This window comes from Corapipo altera, unplaced genomic scaffold (genome assembly GCF_003945725.1).
Source record: "Corapipo altera isolate COAL_440 unplaced genomic scaffold, ASM394572v1 61286, whole genome shotgun sequence".
Classification (NCBI taxonomy): domain Eukaryota; kingdom Metazoa; phylum Chordata; class Aves; order Passeriformes; family Pipridae; genus Corapipo; species Corapipo altera.
Window position 1 is genome coordinate 6,783,514 of NW_020884907.1, and position 24,830 is coordinate 6,808,343.

Here is a 24,830-nt window from a genome sequence, read left to right on the forward strand (position 1 = left end):
CAATATATATATACAGAAATGGCATTCATGTATTGAAATGAAGCTCTTTTGGTTTACGTCTTAGTGGCATTTTAGACAGTTCACAGGTTTGCTGTTTGCACAGACATAAAATCCAGCCTTGGTGATACATTTGGTGGGGATACCCAAAGCAAACATACACATGCCTATCAGCTGAGTGTGGCAGGAAATCTGCAGTATATGAGAAAACTGTGGTTTAAACATGTTTCAAAATGGCTTTTTGTAGTCTCTTTGCTAACTCATGCCTTCTTCTTCCCAACACCTCCCACGACAAGTGTTATCCCATGCAAGAATGTCCTGAGAAGATGTCCTAAGGTGTTCTCATTGGCCCCTTTTAACCCTTTCCTGTTGGTTGTTAACCCCTTCCTGCAACCTGTAATTGGTTACTCTGAATCCTCCTAACCCTATAAATGTAACCCCCCCAACAATAAACTCTCTCTTGCCTCCTCTCCACGCCAGTGTGCTGTCTCTGTGCCAGCCATGGGGCCCCGTGGGTGGGAGGAGGGGAGGGCACCTCTCCCCTCCAGGCTCAGGACCTGAAGAAACCTCAGATGCTGGAGTTCCCTTTCCCTATCCTTCAAGATGTCAGAATGGTTCCTCAGACGGAAATGGAACTAGAACTGGGCCGCCCCACACCACAGGGGGAAAGAGACCCAGAGCTGAGGGTATCAGCTCATGTCAGCATTTTTGATTTTTAGAGCTTGAATACTGATTTCTGACCTCATCTTACTCAGTATTTCTAAAAGTGCAAAACAAATTTCAAAACTACAAAAAGGTCTTTCTGGGACTGTACACAGTTAACTGTGTACAGTTTGCTATGCAAATAGAGATTATTTACGAATTTACTTATGTGCAAATGAAGGTTTTGTGTTTAAAACTTCACATACAATTGGACCCTTACTTAAAAGGGAAAATAAATTCTAAAATGCTTTGCTCAGAGCAGCACTACTATATAGTAGGCTCCTCTGGGCATGGCGTTTATCATGATCACAGGCACACATTCCTCAGCAAGCCCTGATCACTGCTGATATGATAGCCCATGCTACTCTAAATAGCACTATTTTAAGAGCTCTGTGTAGCTTCCTGCTATTTAGGAAATACTGGTTCTTGAACAACTCCTAATGTGCTACACCCAGAGGAATCCGGACAGAAGTGAGAATCTACTCCGCTGCCCATGACTCTTGGGACATGCTGAAATCACAACACAGCCAGCAATTCCTCAGCATAGCCCACTCTTTCTTCCAGAAGCAGGGAGCAAGAGGCTCATGTTACAGCTAACTCTACACATCACCTTCTCCTGGGATTCCTCAATTTAAACAAAATAAGGGACTGGGGTTTAGAAGCTGGTAAAGCATGCACCCGAAGCTTCACAGCACTGGGAGGTTTATGCAGTGAAGAACGTGCCTGGTGGTTCAATTTTCATTTCCACTGTGTTCACCAATTCAGCAACTTGAATAGTTTTGTGTTCAGTGATTCTTGGGACTTAATGTAACTAAAAATTACTCTCTGATCAAACTGAATGACCAAACTGGCTTTCTTGAGAGCAGCAAGTTATGGGAGAAATCCTGGAGTAGCTGAGAGATTCCATAGACTCAATTTTCCCCTTCTCATTCAGGCAAAAATTGTGAATTTTCTCTCTGGCAAAATATTAATAGAGCCCTGCATGTTCCTGAATCCTTTTACTAGTCTAATGTGAAATGCTCCCTTTCTGCTGTTGCCTCTAACACCCATTCCTCGCAGCTGCTGGTTCATATGATCATGGAGATAAAAAACCCCCAACAAACCAGATACCTATTTCTGCCTTTTTTCTCTGCAGATCAGAGCAGTTCCCGTTGCTCAATCACAGATGGGGAATGCAGCAAGTAAAAGTTATTATAAACAGGAAAGTGAAGCCATTTCTGCCAGACCCTTAATAAACTGTCACTACTGCATTAGGTGCCAAACTTGGCCTCTTTTCCACATCCCTTATTTTTATCCTCAAATATACTTTTCAACAACACTGATTATATGTCTATTAAGTAACATTTCTGAGCACTGAAGATATACCACATGACTGTGCAGATGGAGAACATATGTCACTATTTCCATGTTTATTTACTTAGCAGCCCAGGGTAGGAAACACAGCTTTTGGTTAACTTAAGACAGCTGAAGCACATGCAGTGGCTCAGGCCCATAACCAGGCAATAAAAAGTGGTGGGTTTGCCAATTATTTTTTTAGATATTGTGAAACTAGCCCAGCTATCCCTGTGTAGAGTTCAGCAAACTGTTGTAATCTTGATGTTATAGTTTCTGCTTAATTCTTGGAATCACTCCTGATACCCATGATTTACTGTGAAAAATGCCATAAATCCCATTCTCCATTCCTCAAGCAAAACTCTTATGGAAATTGACGGGGTCCTCTGAATTATTATAATATTATCTAAATATGTAGATTAAAAAAAGGTCTTGTTTGTGGAACGCAAGAGCACTGAGATAATTAAATCATTATGCTCATTATTAACTGCTCAAGAAACATTTGGAAAAGTGACTGCTTCTCACTTCATTTTCCCCATTTTGCCTTGCCCTCCCCTCTCATTTCTTTGCGAGATACAAAGGAAGTCCTTAAGAACATATCTGACTCTTTCTAAGGCAATGTGTGCTGCAAGGAAAAGGGTCACCTCAGATCTGAATTGAAGAAATGGTTTTTGAGGACTAAGTCTTGTGACTGCCAACAAAGTGAACTTCACCACTGCGAAAACTATACTAAAAAAGATGAAAGATAAAAAAGATTATGTTGCAGTATTTCAGCCGAACACACACTCTGAGACCTTAGTCTTCAGATCTCAGACCGCAGACCACAGAAGCTTCCTTCTGTGAAGAACTTTCATTAAAACATTTCCGAACAATAATTTTGCATCGCCCACTAGACAGACAAAAAACTGGTCTCCATCCCTTCTGCAAAGGCCTGATTTTCTGCAATGCAGGAGTTCTCCCATAAAGAAGGAATCCCTGGGTAGCAAGTCGCGTTTCTAAGGCACCTTCTTGCTGTCAGTATTGACCAAATGTGCTAAAGTAGTAACCTGTAACATCCAAGGTCTTTACTGAGGGGCAGCTGTTTAAACTAGAATGAAATACCCTACTGTTGTTGTCAGAAAGGGAGCAGGAAAACAGCAGAGCGAGATTGTCTCAAGAACTGTCAGGTGCTCAACCTCTCTGCACATCTAAGTGAAACTGTGCTGTGTGCCCCACTTCTCCATCCTCTTCTCAGCTTCAAAGGTAATTTTTCCACCTTTAAGAGGCAGAATGACTTGTTCTCTTTCTAAAGGGCAGCAAGATTCTTTGCATGTTTAGGGAGATAAAAGGTCTGCCACACTTCTGGTCCTACCCTCTCCTTTAATTGCATGCCCTTTTTCTAAGCTCTTTTGTCATAAATAAGATCATCTACATCTGCAGAGATGGAGAATAAGAAGGAGGGAACACTCTTAACTGCAATCTGAAGCAAAAAGGAAAAACAAAGGTAAGCAGCAATAATTATTAAACCACTGCTTAATAGACCCAAGACTTAACCCAAGGTGATTACTAAACCACATATATTTAGCTAGAAAATCTATTTCTAAACAGCACTTGATTCCAATTAGGTAGTTATCACAAGATAATTAATTCTGTCTAAAAGTATCCCAGTTTTTCATGAGTTGGAGCCAAGTTCCTGGCTAGTTGCTTTTGCAGACTGTGAACCAGTGAGGGATGCAAGTGACAAATTACAAACTCTCTGATGTAGGAATGTATGAGGCACTGCACTTTCTATTTCAATGTAGGAGGCCTCCCAAAATTACTTTAAAAGTAATGAGAATAAATCAATCTCTAACATCATTGGGAGTGAAATTTAAGATGTTACAGACAGCTTTTGGGAGCATTGCATTCACAGACCTTGAACTTACTACCTTTATAGTTGTCTGTGCTTCATACTTGAAGCAAAAACCAGACAAGTAACAGCTGTAATCCATCACCTCCATCTGTTACAGGGGAGGGATAGGTAGTTGAAAAGAAACAAGGGAACAAGACAGCAATAAGGAGCTTCTCACATGCTCTCAGGGTGCAAAGTTGCCTTCTTGACTGTGACAGAGTGGAAAATTCCCAGGCAGCACCTGAAGAAATGCTGGTGAAGATGAAGTGCTATCAAGAGAGTGAAGACAACAGAATCCTAGAGGCTAGCAGAGCATGAGACCTCATTTTTCAGCTGGAATTGAGGGCCAGGCAAACTGCATTCTTGGGGCCACAGTGTAGCTTAGTACTGCATCTAGGCCAAACTCCTCTGGCATCTAGTCTAGGAGAGCCATTATCATGGATGAGCTTTGGGCCTCTCACTACAAGAAGGACACTGAGGAGCTAGAGCGTGTCTAAAGGATAATGAAGATGGAAAAGGCTCTGGAGCACAAGTGTTATGAGGAGCATCTGAGAGAGCTTGGGGGTGTTTAGCCTTGAGAAAAGGAGGCTTGGAAAGAACCTTATCACCCTCTACAGCTTACCTGAAAGGAAGCTGTAGCGAAGCGGCAGTTAGTCTCTTCTCCTAGGTAGCAAGTGAGAGGGCAAAAGGAAAAGGCCTGAAGCGGCACGAGGGGAGGTTTAGGTTGGATATTATAAAAATTTTTTCACCAAAAGGAACAGGCTGTCCATGCAAGTGGCAGAGCCATCAAACCCAGAGGTATTTAAAAGATATGTAGACATGGTACTTAGGGAAATGGTTTAGTGCTGGACTTGGCAGTGCTATGTTAATTGTCAGAATTGATTATCTTAATGGTCTTATCTGATCTAAATGGTTTTATGATTTTATGAGTACTGAAAAGGAGCATCACTGCTAAGCAGTGAAAAGGTAGAAAAGAAGGTAAACCTCAGCTACTGTTCCATTAAAGAGATACTGCCACAGGGTGCCTCAGTGTCTGAGGCTGCTATGGTCCTTCTCAGTCCAATTTTTTGTGATCATCTTACTTCTGTTCTCACGGGTTTGGACTGTGACACAAGGTGGGCTACTGGTCCACCTAAAAAGCTACACATGAATACAGGCTGGCTACTGTCATTGCTGAAATCAAGTCACTAATGAAGACCAAGTGCCCTTGCCTTTGTGTATTCCTGTGCCATGACCTAACCTGCATCTCTGTGCTGCCACTGTGACAGTTCTTTGAAGTGTTTTTGGCCAATCAGGAAGAATATGAACGCTCACAGAAGTACCATGTTTTAAAAATGGTGTTGCATTTCCATAAAAATGGTGTTGCATTTCCATTCAGAAATAACAGAAGAAAAAGAAATATGTTTTACTCCCGTACAATTCACAGTGATATAAAAACTCAAGTGAAGAGATTTGCAAGTGACAGCATATTCTGATGCTCACAAAGTTGAGGCAAAGGCTTAGACTGTAAAAAGAGGGAAATTCAACATTTGCATTTCATGCAATATTCTTTGCCAAGCTTACAAGAGCAATAGGGCTAAAGGACTGGAGTATATTCAGGTACAGATACTAATATCTCGATGAGACAGACAATAATAGAAGTCTAAAAGAAACACCACCTTCACTACATGTAGCTCTTCTGTTGTATAACCATGAAGCTTGTCAAGCATTCCTTATGTTCTGTGTTGATACCATGACTTCTCAGAATAAGGCTACTGAGCCCCCCACCCTCCTCCTTGTATTTAGAAAAACTTATCCTATGAACCAAGTTACCTGAGCGACTTCTGAAGCACTTCATACTCCTGCAAGAAAACTCCTCTTCATACCTGCTGTCTTGAGACTCATGGTACCGCTGTGTCACAGAGGTAAAACAGATCCGGAAGATTTAAACAGTTATCTGCTGCATTTAAAATTACTAGAGCTCCTCCACACTGGACTGGACCAGAACACTTGTATTTCCTGTCTCTATCTTGATACAGTTTTAAATACTACTTACGTGTACTTTCAAACGAAGAAGTTTTTTTAGGGGAATACAGAGAGAATGTAGCAAGCAGTTTTCTGCCATAAAACTAAAAACTGGAGGTGAAGTGAAGACTGAGAATACTCATAGAAATGTTATACTCTTAACTAGTCTGTAAAGTTCTAACCAAAAAACAGGCTAGAATTAATGGCAATAGCCTGTGGAAAAAGACATGCAGCATTAGTAGCCACAGTGTAGAAAAGTTCTTGTATTTTATCATCTGGCAATTTTGTTTGAGAAACAAACTATATGCCACAAGGACATGGAAACTTTGCATGGGTATTTACTAGCATTTACAAGGGAACACCCTTTCTTTGAACTTTTTGGGGCAAAACTCCACTTTTTTTTTAGCTATCCTCAGAATGTTTCTTTTGGTGCCATGGAAAAAAAAGCAATGTAGCAGATTTTTGTAATGGTCAGGAGAAGGAGCCAGATCTTAGATTGTTACAATGGGTGCAGCTCTGTGTAGAATCAGTCACACAGATGGAGATTTTTGCTATTCCTCTATGCTTTACACTGCTAAAAACCTGCAATTTAGTGCTTAATTTTACTGGGTTTTGTTTCAAATCTGTCAGGTCCAAATTATATCTAATGACACGACTAAAATTAGGCTAGATGTTTAACTACGTTATACACACTTTGAAAAATTAATGTTTCTCAACTCCCCACCCACCCCAAGGTCCATTAATTCTTCCCACTCTTGCTGACTAAAATACTTCCTATTCAATAAATTTCAGACTAGGGAGAAAAAAATGAACCTCTTAAACCATATTGGAAGAGTGAGTTGCTGTTCTGGCTTTGTTTTGCACGGTAACAAATTAAACCCTAGGGTTTTGGCCTGAAGATGTTCCCATTTATGTGCACAGTCCTGATTCTCTTTTCATCAAAACACGAATAGAACCAGGAGAAACCAATTTCCTGTTTGATGAAACTGATCTGTGCTGCTGCCTTCTCATTCCCAGACCAGACCACACTCTGCTATGCAACTAGTATTGTTTCTGGGAGAGAAGTTTTTAGAGCGATAGAAGAAAAGAAGGCTGCTTACAAGACAGTCAACCAAACTGTTCCATTCTGGCTGTTGAGTACTTGGCAGGTATATTAAGCTTATAACAGAATATCTGCAACTCACATGACCTAATTCTGCTCTAAGTTTAGTAGGTTTTTGACCCATATTCATCAAGGTGTTTTTTCCAACATACTCTTCTTGTTGCCCACTGCCTTTGCTCAAGCGGTACTGGAACCTGAAGTACTTCTGGACCCCTGCAGCTGAAGAAACAGAGGATGTGCACAGCAGGAGGGAGTGAGGAGCATAGCTGCAGAAGACAGAGAGGGTTCCTCTTTGAAGTGAAGCAATCCGAGGAACCTGCCAGACAGTTTTCCACAGAGCGCCCAGAGAAGTCAGTGGGACAGGGCTGCACAGAAGAGGTAGCAGAAAAGCCATCTCAACCTTTCTTATTACCGTGTTTTATTTTCTTATGATGGTGGTAGCCAAGTGGACAGGAAGTAGTGGAAGGACCAGGTCTATTGCCTTTTGGGTACATAACCCTTGAAAGGCTTTGCTTAGGTCAAAATCTGCTAACAAATCTCTTATTTAACTACAGGTTTTGACCCAACGAGCTTTGTGCACCTTTGCTTCTATATTTTCTTCTCCCTCTCAGTGAAACCACGACAAATAACAAAACTAATCTCTGAACATTCACAAATGATGCAAATTGTGTTTTATACAAAATACTTCTTTCATATTGGGAGAAAAGTAGAAGATTTTGTTTAAAATGTTGAAAGGAACAGAACTCATTCTTACAGAGAAAGCACTCTGCAAATTCTCACTGGCCTGGGTAGAGTGAATTTCACAGCATAAGTCCAGACAAGGATTTAAAACATAATGAAAATATTCCTAAACTCCACATTAAATTCAAAATTGATTCTGAGAGTTAAGAGTCAAATTTGTCTAAGTGACAAAGACATTGCATATAATCCATCAAAATGCAGAGACACAGAGGATGACTGATTTTATCACATTAAGAGTATTATGCTCCAGTATAGTTAAATGAATCAACTTTGACATGACTTTGGGAGTAACTTTATGAGCTAGAAATCCTGATACCTATTCACAATCTCACATGTACAGGTACTAAGACTAAACATTACAAGTTAATTGTAGAGTAAGTTACATCCTGGCAATGACATAAGTAGTTACAGGTGAAGCTTTGGAGCCTTAGAGAGCCACTGTGGACAAAACAGTTAATTAAAACAAGTTCTAAGTTTCTTAACCTCTCTCCTTGCTTCAAAAATTAACACTCTTTGCTACATACTGCTGTATTATTTCATCCCCAATGCACTCTTTCAAGGATTTTTTTTTTCACTAAGACAAGAGCTACTTAAAAGCTCACAGAATGCTTAGATGCCTGCTTTTAACTTGTGAGAGAGCACAAATTCAGGAACAATACATGTGCACGCATGTCTATGAAAACATCCTGGCTATGTGTTTCTGACAAGACAGAGAAGGTAAGATGTCACCAAGGGATCCACAGAGGTAAAAAAGGAATGTTGCAGTAGAGAGATTTTCATTAAGGGATTCGATGGACAACTATTCCAATAAGTGCCTGGTATGATGCAAGTCCCAATCCTGAAACAGATTTTCAAATCTGCAAGACAATCAAAGACTTATCAAAGGCCTGTGATCACAGAGTCACAGAATATGCTGAGTTGGAAGGGACCCACAAGGATCATCGAGTCCAACTCTTAACCCCTGCACAGGACAATCCCCAAGAGTCATACCATGTGCCTGAGAGTACCATCCAAGTGCTTCTTGAACTCTGTCGGGCTTGGTGCTGTGACCACTTCCCTGGGGAGCCTGTTCCAGTGCTCAGTCGCGCTGTGCGTGAAGAACCTCTTTCTAATATCCAGCCTGAACCTTCCCTGACACAACTTCAGGCCATTTCCTTGGATCCTTGGGTTAAAACGGTGTGAGCTTAAACTGTTTAAAAATCAATGATAATTGGCTGAGGAACATTTAAAGCAGTTAAAGAAGGTGTGTTCAGCATAAACTTTGTAAACTATCACCTCTCCCATGACTGCACAGCTGAAAATGTTTTCAAATCATGTAAAATTTGAATGAAGATAAGAAAACCTGCTTTTTGTCCTGTCAAGAATCTCAGGGAAAAGCCCAGGCTTAACAGTAAAGGTTTTACAGGCATTTGACCAAAGGCTAAACCTAGCTGGTGCTGTATTTACACTTGGAACCTTCTTCATTAGGATGACTGCATGTAATGTTTGCATTGTGGCCAAAGGACAGCTTGGGTGCTCCATAGAGAGCCTAAGCCTGATTGGCACAGAAAGCTGGAGGCTATTTCTATGTCATGTCTATTTCTAATCAGAGGCCTGTTTCAGCTCCTCTTAAGCCCTGCAAATGGTTGATTTTTCTTCTCAAACTGAACATAAGTACTTTGCCTGGAGGCTTTATTTCATGACATTCTGAGGGGACCAGGTACAAGTCACTTTCAAGATAAGGAAAAAAGGGTAACTTGTGCATCACTTCTGACACCACAACAAATCTATTTCACAAAGAGCTCTGTACTTATTACAAAAGAACAAAAGTTTGGGCATAGAAATTTATTTTCTAAAGCCTCAGATGACATCTAGTTTGAAAGGATATGATGTTTTTCAAGACCTTGTACAGATGTAAAACTACACCTCTGCTTTTCTGGTCTGCATATATCAAAATTGAACCTTCACCTTACAGCTTAATTTTTAAAGAATTTCCTCAGAAATGGTGCAGCAATGCAGAGACAACCTTTGTGTTGATAGGGTGTTTTTTGTTGTTGTTGGGGTTTTTTTGTTTGTTTGTTGGTGTTTTAGTTGTTGTGTGTTTTCTCCACTACAGTTAGGTTTAAAATTCAAAGGAAACAAGTGACATATACAGAGTTACAAAAAATATATACCATAGAAACTTTGTTACCCACATTAGCTATCATGTTACTTACCATTTTTGCTTTTGCAACAGAAAATGTATTTAAATTGATACACAAGGTCTGCTGAAGAGAGAAAAGTGAGTCACTTGGTTCCAAGGACCAGAACTCATTAAAACTATTGGAAATTCTGCTCCACTTCAACTGGTTTACCAAAGCTATGGATATGGTTAAAAACCACCAGTAGCTTCATGTGCCATTTGTTTATGTGAAAACACTTTTACCAAATTAACTAAGAAAAGCTTCTTCTTTAGGATTTTGCAGGCACAGCCCTTGGGGTTAGACATCAGAACTTTGACGTTTTTATTATGGTTTGCAGAGCTCAGTGTCTGACTCTAGAGTTTGTTAAAGATTTTAACTAATGGACTGGATCTGGATTTAAATTCCACCTTGGAAATTATGGAGTTCACATTATCTTAAACAGAGCGACAATCCTCCAAGAAAACAAATGAAAGCCCTCAAGAAAATCTGCATGATCTGTCCCACCTGACTTGTGAGTATTTAGATTCCAAAAGAAAGAAAATAAAATTCCAACCTCATCAGGTTTTCTTTCCTGGAAAAAACCCACTTGTTTTGCTTCTGTTTCTCTTCGCAGACTTCTCAGAAGAGCAGATCATAGAGGTTTTATACTACCACAAAAAACACTTTAGTAATTGACAAACCCGTTATCACTTCATACACATCATGCCTTAGGAACATTTTGGTATCACTCTATGGGTACAAGGTCATAAGGCTTGAAGGACTCAGCAAAAGAAGCTTCCACCCTCATCTTCATAAAGCACATTGCAAAGGTGGGAAATTACATGCTTTTAAATTATCAAACCAAAGGAATTCTTGTCTGTGGTGTGCTTCATTTTGAAAAATCTTGCAGCACCCAAATAATTTTTTCCCTCTCCCTTTGCTTTGCTTCCTACAGCAACAAGTAGGAGAACCTCCACCTGAATTTCCAAAAGCAAAGCAGGAAATACTGGGCTTCAGGGAACAAATTCTTGAGAAAGCAGATTTAAATGTAAAAAATCTGGAAGACCATGTCTGCCTGCTTCTAGATGTATTTATTTTACACACAAAATACTTGTAAAAGCCATTTTCTTCAGTCTTTGTGAAAACAGTAATTATTAATGGGTTTGCATTATTAAGTCTTGAAAAGATTTTTAAAACTATAATTAACCTACTAAATTTCCATACCCTTGTGTATAGCACTTGTTTTTTATATTCACCTTTCTCATCCACTTGTCTTCCAGCACTCTCAGTGGAAAAGCAGATCGATTTACATTTCTCCCGCAATCACCTATCATGTTACTGCAGAGTTTAATCACAAAAGGATACCCTCACTAGAAAAACACATTTACATTTCTTCTGTATTTAACCATCATAATGTTATCCTCAAACTGTTACCCATAAAGAGTCACAAGATTTATAAGAAAGAGGAAAAAAATACATAGAATGGCAGTAAGGAATATTTTTACTAGTATTAATTAGACATTGATTCACCATTGCTTAGTCATGAGTAGTTTGCATCCTTCCTCTTGGTTTAGATCCCTCCTCTTTACATGATAGCCCATCATTTTTTCACAACAGAACCTCTGCATATTGTCACAGACAAGAAGTCACTCAATAGAAGCCCTAACAAAAGAAGACTAAATTCGGGAGTATAATTTTTAAAAAACAAATAAATTACAAATTAAAGAGTAAAGTATAGCAAATTATCTCCCAAAGGGTTACAGAAATTGGTTCCTGATTAGAGAGCTGTCCAATAAAAGGAGAGAATCATTGACTGACAGATGTTGTACACAGAAAAAGATCTCTCCAATAAAGCCTTTCTGTCCCTACAGTAGGTGACTCTAACCTCCAAGTCTTTCCAAACTGATCAGGTTTTGTAAGCATTACATTAATGCTTCATTAAGTATGTACATCCAAACTTCCTTGCTCAGCTGTAATCCAAGTTTTTCTAACTTATCCTGTTTAAAATTTTTATTTGCTTTCTTCTTTTTGTTTATCAAGATCTGCAGGTTTATGTGACACAAAACAACACAGTAGTAGCCATTTAACTTTTTCCTCAAGGAAAGGCTCCTTTTTCAATTTGTCAGTTTTCAATTGCTGCAGGTCTCACAAGGAGCCTTCTTGGAGTGATAGCTAAGTTAGAACTGAAGAGTATTTTTCTGATTTATAAATTAAAAGCAAAGGAGAAAAGAGGAATCAAAACAAACTTCTGCCAAGTTTTAAGATGCAGAATCAATGACTGAAAGCATTAAATAGCATTGCTTTGTGAGAGAGCAAGAAACTAAGTTCCAAGAGCTTAAAAATCTGCAGTTCTGTGAACTAATTCAAACCTTCAGATTCAATAGGCAAATTTAGCCTGAAATCTTACTATGTCTGGAAACATTTTGTATACTTTTTCACAGTCCCTTTCTTGCTTTCTTTTCACTCCCTGTCTATGGGAATCTCAAAGTGCTGTTGGTGGTTCTCCTCCAGATTCATTCTAGGCACCTACTGAAGAACATAGGTATGTTATTACACGTCTTGTTAAGTATGGATCCCTTGGGACTTGGAGGAGCTTGTAAACTCAGTGAAAATTTTTAAGTACTGTCTGGTAAGTTCAAGATGATTGGTAAAGTTTCATTAAGCCAGTAAATCCTACAAGGTAGCTAAAGAAACACCTCCCACAAAGAAATATTGAGAAAGGGTGATTCAGCCTCCAGTGGGGTAGAAGCTCCTCTCAAAAGGAAGGGAGGAAAGAGACAGCATGGCAGAAGAGATGTTTACTTTTCTTTGACTAGGCTCTTGGAATCACCACTGGAAGTAAAGTTCTTTCTGTATGATAAGGGTTGGACTTGATGATCTCACAGGTTCTTTCCAACCCGTCCGATTCTATGATTCTACGACTAAGAAAAGAACTGCTAATAATATACTAAACACAATTTTTTTTTCTAACTTGAAAGCTATCCAGTTTATGAACAGCAGGGTTTGTTTTGCATTCTTAACAGGAACAATCCTGAAAATCTCATGGAAGAAATGCTCTGCTGAAAATTGGGTCCACCACACTAGAAACCACAAAATGCAAATCTCCCCTGCCTTGCTGGACCTACATTTTCTCAGTTCAAAGTCTTTTCAGTGAATGTGTTCTGAATCAAAATTTATAAAAAAAAAAAAAGTAGAGTCTTCATATTATTTCAGGTTTTGTTGGAAAGGTTCTTTACAGATCTAAACCATGTGGTGTTTTGAAGAAAAAACTGTTGCCCTAGTGGTTGTGCATATGATGAGTGATATGCTGCATATTCCTAAATAAAAACCAAAGCAGCCTATTAAATACTCATACCTATGATGAAATTCTACATTTCAATAATTATAGCCAAATAGTGAACCAAATATAAACAAAAGAACAAAATACCAGCCTAGATTACATGGAATTAATTTACTAGTTCTGCCCCGTGAACAACCAGCAGCAATCACAAATACTGAGGCCATGTTGCTGAGAACACAGCTGCGATGGGCAGTGCGTGTCTCAAGGATGAAGGACCACTGCCTCCCTAAGATCTTGCTTTATGGTGAACTTACCACCGGCTGCCGCAAGAGAGGAGCCTCAAAGAGAAGATACAAGGACTCCCTGAAACAACATCTCAGCCTTGGCCATATTGATCATCATAACTGGTCTACTCTGGCTTCAAATTGGGAGGTCTGGAGACACACCATCTATAACGCTGCTGATGCTTTTGAGAACGCACGCAGGATCACTCTTGAGGAGAAAAGACAATGCAGAAAGAATCGTGTCTTGCTGAATATACCACCTAAGGAGTCTTTCTGCTGTGCCTTTTGCAATTGGATATGTCTATCTCGTACTGGCCTCATAAGCCACCAGTGTGCTTGTAACAAACGTGGATAGAGCCTTCCTAAATCTTCGTTCGTGAAGCCTAGCCATGATGATGATGATGATGAGTTATAATACAACAATTTCCTAATCTCCCCAGTAATTGTGGCTGGGTTTAGGAGTAACTGATGAGATGAACATGGTGGGTATCATCCTTTATTTGCATCATCTTGTATCTTAAAATAGAACTTTACCAGAAGAATCTTGCCAAAAAGCCCCACAACCTGTGAAAAGACTGTGTTAAAAACATATATCCTAATCTTCTATGACAGAGAAGAAGATACAAATAGAGATCTGGACACTTGTTTTACTCTTCTATAAAAGGTGCAGTTGCCTTGAACAGGTCACCTTTTTACTGGTGAAATGGAAGACACAATCTTAGTGAAACTCATGAAATTTATTTTTGCTGATTTCTGTATTTTTCTTTGGTTGTCTAGTTTGAAACTCAATATTTGTAATCAAGGAAAAGAAGGAGAAGAAAAAGTGAAGAGTATTGAAGAAGAGGTGTTCATGTACTTTACAATACTTGTGACTGATCACAGTACTGCCTCCATTCGTCCTCTCTCTCCCTTCCTCTGCCACAACTGTCACAGACGTCTCTGGCCACATGAGGCTCCTACTGTGGGCCAAGAAGCTTTTGTCTGGTTTGCTTTTTGAAATAGAAAACAGTCAGTCTGTTCCTCCTCCTGTGGCACATCATCAACAATATTACAAAGAACAGGAGGAGGGCACTGAAGCCAATTTCTACTTTTTGGTACTAAGCATGTGGCTATTTTATTTTATAGAAGCTTCCTAGAGAGTAATTTCTGGTAGTTACGAATTTTTATTATGACGATTTTTGCATGTTCCTCTGATGCCTCATATTTAAAACCATAGAGTGGTATAATGCAGAAGACAAGTGCATACAGAAAATATTCACAGAAAATAAAATAGCAAAAAATAACAGATAAATATAGCAAAAATAGCAAAAATAACAGCAGAAGAACAATTTTCCATCTCAATGAAAACTGTTTAAAAAAAGTCTTACTATATTAAACAAATATAGGCTAGTGGACTATCTGCATGTTTAACCAAACAAAAGCTAAAAGTAGCTCAATTAAAATTGAAGTGCTGTCATTGTGAACTTGCCACAAGTCCTCTTGCACATTATGCAGTGAAGTTAAGATGCATTCTTAAGATTCCTTATGCTTTACAAGTCAACAGCTTTACAAACCTACAGCTATGCTCAGCTGTGAAATGTTAAAAAAAAAAGGTTGGAATCCTTTTCAGAATAAAAGATTTCAAAATAGGCCATTTTTCCTTCAAAGAACACATACTGTACTTTTTTTTGTCTGTCTTGAAGAATACAGCAGCTGAACAGAGTAGACATAAAGAATAGGTTTGAGTTACTCAGTTCAAATTCCCTCTAAAATACATGTATGCAACTTCAGTTACTTTCACATACACAGTAGATGGCTGAAATCATCTACGACAACTCCCTTCTACAAACCTATTTCAGAAGCACCTGCCAAAGAACTAAAAATGCAACTTTTGTCTGCAGCTGCAAAGCATCCATTTAAAGACATCTGACTTTTACCACTTTTGGTGGCGCTTGAAAGGTGTGCTCACCCCATCAAAAGAGTCATTTTGATGGCCCGTTATCTTTAGGAATAGCTCAGAACAATATTTAATGACACAAGCTACTGACAGAGGCAGAAATGCTGTATCTGTTTTTTTCAATAGATTACTAGGGCACCTGAGGTGGAGGAAATTGACTTTAATGACAAATGAAAACATACTATGAAAATCTGATTTAAAATAAATTAGATTTACAACTGAAAATAAGCAAAATGGAATAGTCTTTGTTAAGAGTTAATTGAGCACACAAGGAAGCTGCACTCACTTACATAAAATATGATTCTGATGCCATGTGCCAGTGCTGACATCGATTCTGAACTACATTCCTCTACAGACGTTGCACTCAAACCTCAGTGAATTCCTGCCTGCCTATAGAACAAAGGAAAGGTGTTCCAGAAGCACTAAGTGAATCAGAATGTGTTAACTGGCAGGGAATGTAATACAATTGATCAACTTCAGCAAATAATTGTAAACTGCTGTCATTATAACCATAGACTTTGAATGCATACTACTAAAAGGACATTTCCAAAAAGTAGTAACAAAAACAATCTCAGCAAAATGTGATGACAAGTTTCTCTTTAGTGACCCAAATGCTTTCTTCCTCTTTAGTAATTGAAAGTCAACATGAGGGAATTAAAGCATATTTACTTGACTGTAAGTTTTGCCAAGAATTTATCCTGCAAAGATCCACATATATAGCGCCCCTCTGCAAACAGGGAAGTTTATGAAAGCTCAAAATGTGATCAGAAAGATTCATGAAGGAAATACGTACTATGAGCAAAACATATTACCTGAGACTTGGTAAACTCCTAGTAACAAATTTCTGATGTACTGCGTTTTAAGGAAGTTTTACTTTGTCAGAACATTTGCCCTATTCTTACCTCTTTCCTGTGCATCTCTTTGAGCTATTGCTGAAGACAAGGTATGAGGTGAGTTTAACTGCTAGAGCTATTCTGTGTCTTCAGTCAGAGACTGTCTTCCAGACTTGTACGCATTCTGATCCAGGTTCATATCCATAATCCCAAGCAAATCTTTTCACTCTCAACTGGATTAGCCATGTATTCAGGGCATACAGAGAAACCCAAATACTGAGACATGAGACTCACCTGTGCATTCATGTTGTAGTCCTTTCCCGTAGTACCCTTTTTCACATATACACTCAAACTGGCCAGTGTGAGTACCACATTTACAGCTTGCCATGATGTCGCAGCAGTTTTCATTTGCCTCACAGAGATAGGAACAATGCGATATATCTTCTTGGATATAGCTGCCAGAGGGTAGGTCTGAAATAGTATTAACTTATTAACAAAAAATTCAAACAGAAGTTCTCACACAAGCCTCATACTATGCCACTAGTGGAATGTTTGTTAAAAACCCCAAGTTCCAATTCTAAGCAGTAGCGACATCAGCGTGAAGTAGAGCCTTGCTATGCCCAAAATGTAATAAAGAAAATAAATTGGTGTCCTTGTTCTGGAAAAAGGCTCACTGAAATCCATAGTACACTCAAATTTTTTCACTTGGCTTCATTTGAGTCTAACACTGCCAGAACGCAGTCTCAATCCCAAGAGAAGCTGTTGAGACAGCTTTTCCCAGCTTTGGTGGATGCCATATTTGGCATCAGAAGAGTATTTGGTCATGGCACGTGTAACCAGTTGTTCATACCATAAAAAAACTCAAGTCTTTCTTCTGGCACATTCACATAGACCAAACCAACCTTACCTGGAACAAACAGGATAGCAGTAACGCACCAGAAAGGCAGTAAAGCCCTGCTTATTTAAAAGCTGCATGTTTTTAAAAATTGTAGCAAATACATGCAAATGGCTAGTCTGAGGCATGAAAATGCATTTCTAAGCTTCAGTCAAGCCTTGCAAACAAATGTTTCACTGTGTGTCCTCGCTTGTCTAAACCTACTCTATTTTTCAGGAAGAATTTTTTTTCTAGAATATAACAGATTAAAAGAGGGTAAAACCACAGTCCAAACTCATTCCATCGCTTGCACTTGCCAGTTTCACTGAATGTATAAGGTCATAAAACCAAATTGTATTTACTCTCACACAGAGAGTTCTAAATCAGTTCTGAGCAGACTAAATTTTGTTGTTATGTAAGATAACAAAAGGTGTTATGTCTAGTCCTGAAGTGTATACTAGGTGCCTCTTTAGGGCAATCATGTAAGGTTCATCCATTCCAGCACAAGCTACGTTGGGCTAAGAATACAGTCTGTTCTTCATGGACAAACTGAAGAGCTGAATGAATGTAAATACATATATACATCAATGAGGAGAATTTTGCTCACATTTTGTTTATGATCAGTTAGTCAAATAAAATTTATCCTTTTAATGGAGGAACAAACACCTCTGCTAGAATGTATGAGGAAACAAAAGGGAATCAACACTACATGACATGTAAATGCAAGACACTACTGGAGATCTTTCTATTCAGACCCCTCTGCTCTCTGTAGATTTCTGAGGTTAGTACATTAATACCTTCATGAAGAGCTCTGCGTGCCAGAGCTTCAAACTCAGTAAAACTGTGAAGAAGGTAACAATGATCTTCTTTTGGGTGGGATGCCATATCATTCAGTTCTCGGATATTCCCCTGCCATATCCCAAAGGTGAAGATCTCCACTCCAAATTCACGCAAGGATGCTGCAATGGGCCTTGGGTCTCCCCCATTGGAATATCCATCCGTAATGAGAAATATCACTTTTGTGGAATTTCCACGCGCGTGCCGCAATATTTGCTGGAAGAGAAAATGAAATTGCACACCTCAGTAAAGAGTTAACAGTGGTTGATCTGTACACTACTTCCCTCATGATGTGACTCCTTTTATTTGAATTATACAGATAAATTAGGCCCTTGCAAGATCTCCCACTATAACAAAGGTCAACCAGCTACAAGCAGAGCCTGTGGTTAAACAAAGCCAACCACTAATTTACAGTGCAGTCAGTCAGTCTGCAAAATCACAGAAATCACAACACCATCTGAAATGAGACACTTTTTACATTGACTGATAGTCACCTATGCATCAGACAGCAATAATTCTGACCAGTCGTTTAGCAACTTTGTAGTCTTCTGCTTAAACAGGTAATCCAAACACTGAAAATCTAGTGCAAGACCCAAAATATGATCTAACATATTTTAACGTAATCTTATGTTTCAATCCACTAAATTATAAACCACACTTCTGATTTATTCTTAGTCTTTTCTCAACAACCATCTGGACTGTTGGTTATTTTAACCCCAGCACAGGACTCCCCATCATCCCTGTTGAATTGTTCTTTTCTCCCTTACAGTGGTTTGCTAGCATCACTTCAGATTGTCCATTATGGCATCAAAACTGCCTGTAGTCCCTTCCACCTTGCTGCCATCTAGAGATTAAGGATCATTCTTTCTAATACTTCACACAAAACACTTGTGACACTACTCAGTAGCGCCTGAGTGAGAACAAACGCCACAGATTCCTGCCCATTTCATCTCTCCAGTCTGACAGTGCACTGCTGCACGGTTAATTACTCTCTAAGTACATTTGTTTTTGGATGACAGGCAGAGTACCTCCAAAAATGCAACGTTGACATGCCATGGACTAGAAACCATGCAGTTACCATGCTGATTAGCCACTGTCTGTCAGAGTCTGAGTAAATATGGGACCACTACCAATCTCCTACTGGTGGTCAGTTGCTGACTGCAACCCTAAAGCAAGAGATTGTGAAGGTGTACTTTCTCCTTCCTTTGTGAACTTCTGTAAAAGGAATTAGATTCCAACCTTCAATTTGGTAGCAGGCAAATTACTACCATGTTTATTTCAATAATAGATCGTACCATGCTACAATCAATACAAAAGACCACATTTGATAGACCTATGAACGATACTCCAAAAATCATGTTGTTGTATGATGAATAGGTAAATGTATTTAAGCCACCCTTAACAAACACAAATTCCAAAAATGGAGGTGACCTGAGTTGAGTAGTTTTATTACAAAATCTTAAAGTAAAACTTATGAAGTAAAATCATCTGCCTTTGAGCTCAAACAAAAGTATACAGTCTAGATGAGTCTAAATAACTCGCAGAGTTTTTATATCCCTTCTCAGTAAGCCAGGCCAGGACGATTTGATTTCAGGACCATTTGATTTTGATTTGTCAGTTCACTGATTTCAGGTAGATACTACACAAAAACAAGTACGCAGACTGCAAATCAAAGCATATACCACTACACTGTGGTCTGAGAGACTGCCAAGCAATGTTTTGCTGTTGGACTTGATTTTGTTACTGCTTCTATGCAAAACCCAAAGGGAGTGAAACCAAATTCTCTTGGACAAAAATACCCTTCACAAATCAAACCTATTGTTCCTCATATTGTTTAAGTCATAAGTGGAAAACCAGAATGAAGTGAAAAACTAGAATGAAGTAGAAAGCTAGAATGAAAAGAACTAGGAAGAAGAAAGACAAGACAAAAGACAACACGAAGACAAATAGGAAAAAAAGTACAAATGCCTTATTTTAAAAATGGATTATAAGACAAGGGACATTGCAGGCACAGAGGGTAGAGCTATTTATAATTAACATATAATTAATATATTTAGCATTAACTGTGCTATTTTAAAATAGAATATAAGCAACTTAAACTTCTATCCAACTTCTTAAATATTTAGGATGAAATTCTCCAGTCAGGATGTTTGTCTCATGCTGTTTCAGTGAAAAGGGCTTTTTTTTGAAAAGCAAGATGAAAAAAACATTCCATCCATACTTGTTTGATTTTGGCAATCACAGCATCTCTGAGCTTTGAAGAAAGAAGTTTCAATCTGCAAATCACATAATAAAGGTGGAAAAGTACGCCCCAAATACACTCAAGTTGTCGAATATGTGTAACTGAGGAAAACCCACAATTTACACAGGATTAAGACACATAACAGAGATTGCCAGTGCAATTCTCTGAAGATCCCACCTACAAGCAGCTTGCTCTAGCAGCAAACAATTTTAACTTGTGATTATGTCATAACATGCACAGAAAGGGTAACAAAGCTTAATTTTGGAAGGATGTAGCTTTGCAATTTCTGTAGTATCTGTTTCCCTGTGCATAACACAAAGGTGCACAAACTTTGCAGGTGAAGGTAGTGGATGGCATTACACATTGCCCTAGTTCTTCAGCAACTGATACTCAGATAGTAATCAAACTTCCATGTTTTCCTTAAATACAGAAACATGTCTGCATGAACAATGAACCAACTAGCTTGTGCCTCAGTAGTCTAGCCAGGACAACAGAGATCTCATAAATGATTTAATTCTGCTTAGTAAATTACCAGGGATCTCTGTTTTACAAAATTAGACTGCGAAAAATGTCCTCTGAAACTGCTGAAACACAAACTCTCCATGTCTTTCCATGCGATCAAGAAAGTTCCTGATCCCATGAACAAATGCTTACCAAGCCCTCTTAAAAGATGGGGGTTTGAGTAATTGGGAAGCATCAGTAAAAGACCATCTTTGAGGACCAAATGACCATTTCTGAGGGGAAAATACACCTTAGCTACGTGACTTTCAGACAAGGCAAGCAGCAAACAGCTTTTTGTTCTCTGCATCTCAAAGGGCAATTACCTCTTCAGGACAGCACTTCTGTCACACACAGACACAAACTGAGCTAACAGGTAAAAGAGTATGAGGCTGTTTTCCTGCTACATGAAGACTTGAATATTCAGGCATCAGGGGATCTGAATAGAGAAACAGACAGACAAACAGACAAGATTGCTACATACTGCCCCTAGAAATCAAAACAAAACAAAACCAAACCACTGAACAGCTTGGCCCTCATGTCTTGCAGCTGTAACTCTAGACACAGAATCCCTGCTGTATAACAGCGGAGGGAAATAACAAGGGAAGGAAAAAAACATTCAGCACGGGGTGGAGGGGAGACCGAAGTCTATTTTTAAATAATTTGTGTATGTCTGGTGGTCCAGTTAGTGTTTCACTTCTTTTTGTGAAAGCACAGTGACATAGGCCACCATCCAGAGCTGCTGACAATCCAGGTATCACTCCACATTACTCTACCTCTTCTCTCCAATATTTGTGTGGCATTTCAGATAATTTTTGTTTCGTCTAACCCTGACTCACATTCCTCTATTCTGAGAAACCTCTCTCCTTTCCTTTCCAGAAAGTGGTTTTGAAAGCTGTTCTTTTCCCCAACAGAAATATCATATATTTTTAAATGTGTGTTCACTTAACCCCTAAACTTATGAACACACACAGAGATCATTCCATGTATTTCACCAGTCCCTGCCAACTTCATGGACTGTATCTACATAAAGATGACTTTTTTTCATGACAAGGCTTTGCAGTCCCTTCATAAATCGTCATGCTCTTCAATAAATACAGTTTAAAAGCCCACTAAATCGTACTAGGAATTTAAAAGGATCCTGAGAACCTGTTTCTTTGGTATGAATATCCACATCTGCTTTTGATTTTATCGTCAAATGAAACTGAGTACAAGCCATAACTCAAAATACAGTGCTGAATGACGTTTAATTGAGAACACAGTCCATTTGGTCAATGCTATAAATTAATAAGGGTAAGTACAAACAAAACAAACCAATTAGTGCTCTTGATGATTGACAAGAAATGCATGGGGTCACTAGAAATATCTAGTCTTTTACCATTTTAGTAACTATTTTCTTGTCTACACTTCTTTTACAGGAGTGATAGATCAGTCAGTTTCAGTAAACCTTCCAGATCTTAACTAAAACATTCTTTTCACATTAGCAAAAAGTTATTACCATCTGTATTGTGTTCAGTGTCTGTTTAGTGTGCACAAATATCTGGCAGACTTGCCCAATTTTTTGTGCCAGTAACACCCCTCAGAATTAAAAAATGAAGCCTTGTGCAACAAAAGAGTTGTCATACAAAATCCTCCTCTAGAAATTCACTACTGTAAGGGAAGTTAAATCCCATTAGTAAAGTCACAAAAACAGCTAAACCTCTAAATTTAGTGTTTTTAACATTAACATGGAGTTTGTAATATAAAGTTAGGAGGCAAGAAGCATCCAAGGGCAAAGACTCCTTCAGTTGCTTGACAGACACAGCAAGGATATTGCCAAAGGTTCTTTGTTACTGCCTCAATTACCTCATCTGCATCCAGTATGTAAACATATAATCTTGGGTCTGATCCCTGTCCTTACTCTGTGGTTTGCTTTTAAAGAAGATTCTGACCATACAGGACTGGCTATTAATAAATCTGTCTAGAGGGAAACAAGCTGAAATGAGTTAATCTCTCTCACTTTACAAACTAAGCCTTAGGTAATGTTAGACAGCTCCAGGATCCTTCCTAGGAGAAGCTTGCCTTAAAAGGCTTAAGTTGGAACCCAGCCCTCAAAATAACATTATCCAAGCATTCACCTTGTAGGAAATACACTACCTAAAGGAATGTTTTTTATTATAGGTCAGGAAGAACCACCACTGCATCTCAGAAGCAAAACAGAAAGCCCTCCACTAAAGAGCCATTTAGCTCCACTATATCAGTTGACCACTTACACTGAATTTCTTTTCACTCTAGGAATAACATAAAACTTACAGTCTAAGGGATGATTTCTGAATAGTATGAGATTATTCCTTTTTTCCAGAGGATCACTTATTCACTATAAAAGGAGTAATTCCCATTTCATAATACAACAGAATTAATTTAACTATACATAATACAATATATTCACTATTAAGCACTGCATAGATTTGACCTATATATTCATCTGAATATTAAAACAGTATGTCTTAATTTATCACGGATGGTTTCAGAAGCAGATCTGCATGTCATTCACAAAGGAAAAGGCAATGCTAAATCTCTTTGCAACGCTTAACCTTTGTTTTAAGGTTTCATTGCTTTCATCCTTCCTGCAGGTAAAAAGATCCAAATCTGGCAGAAAATTTTATGCAAATAAATATTTTATAAACAAAAGAATAATGAGTACTGGAATCAACCATAGCTTTTGGTGGAGATGAGGCACTTATCACTGAACCCAGAGCAACCCTAAGGAACCTGGTCACTCACAAGAGTAACGCAAAGCCAGGGGGTGACAAGTACAGTTCCCCTTCATCATGGTACAAATGCTGTTATTCCCTTACATAAAAGAGCTAGCTATACCTCTTGTACTCCCTCTCTAAAACAGCAAAGTTCTGATTTTACCACCTTTTCTTTTGGTCACTGAGCACTGCTATTTTCACTGTTCCAATCAAATGAACTAAAAGATATTCCACAGTCAGAGGTTTCGGTTTCCAAGCTTTTACTGTTTTCTTCTGCACTGCTACACAAGCTCTAGAGCCACTCTAGTGCTGTTACGTAGACAGAAAAAAAAATTAACTAATTTTAAAGCTTTCATTAGATATTTCCCTAGCAAAAAATGCACTCATAATTCAGAGAAAAGATGTATCTATAGAAATAACCTGGATATTTAAATAGTGCTCTGAGTAACTGCAAAGTATCATCTCAGTAAATCTTACAACTTTGTCAGATACCCCCAACCTATGGATGAAAGCACACAGATAATAAGGCCAGGTATGCTCATTGCCAGGACATGTAGAGACATGTCATCTAAGGAAGGACTGACAGATCTAGAATTGTTCAGATGAAGAAAAAAAGGCAAAACGTACATATCCATGCATATATATAAATACTTGAATTACATACATAAATATATATATATAATTTACGTACATAAATATTCCATATACATAGATCCATGTATATATATAAATATTTAATGAGTGGGGGAGTAAAGAAGATGTATAAAGAATTTTGATAGCATGAGGCAAAAAGCACAAATTTAAAAGACCAAAATTCCACTTAAAGAGACCTGGACAAATCAGAGGACTGGACAATCACCAACCATATGAAGTTGAACAAGGGAAAGTGCTGGATTCTGCACCTGGGATGGGGCAACACTGGATGTTCGTATGGACTGGGGAATGAGATGCTGGAGAGCAACTCCATGGAAAGGGACCTGGGGGTCCTGGTCAATGAAAAGTTGAATATGAGTCAGCAGTGCCCTGGCACAGGAGGGATAACCGTGTCCTGGGGGGCATCAAGCAAAGCATCACCAGCCACTCGAGGGAGGGGATTGTCCTGCTCTGCTCTGCACTGGGGCAGCCTCACGAATATTGTGTGCAGTTTTGGGTACCACAATATAAGAAAGATATTAAGCTATTGGAGAATGTCCAAAGGAGGGCAATGAAGATGGTGAAGGGCCTTGAGGGGAAGCCATATGAGGAGTGGCTGAGGGTACTTGGCTGTTCAGCCTGGAGGAGACTGAGGGGAGACCTCACTGCAGTTACAACTTCCTCTTGAGGGGAAGAGAAGGGGCAGGCACTGATCTCTTCTCTGTGGTGGCCAGTCACAGGACCCAAGGGAATGGTCTGAAGTTGTGTCAGGGGAGGTTTAGGTTGGGT

General features: G+C 38.9%; 1 protein-coding gene across 1 annotated transcript in view; it reads right to left on the reverse strand.

Moving 5' to 3' along the window:
- Positions 1 to 24,830, reverse strand: part of SVEP1 (sushi, von Willebrand factor type A, EGF and pentraxin domain containing 1) — a 122,597-nt gene that overhangs the window by 87,924 nt on the left and 9,843 nt on the right. The window contains exons 2-3 of the mRNA XM_027652578.1: positions 17,894 to 18,149; positions 16,517 to 16,693 (exon numbers count right to left, since the gene is read on the reverse strand). Of these exons, the coding sequence (XP_027508379.1) occupies positions 16,517 to 16,693; positions 17,894 to 18,149 (433 nt within the window). The remainder of the gene's footprint in view (positions 1 to 16,516; positions 16,694 to 17,893; positions 18,150 to 24,830) is intronic.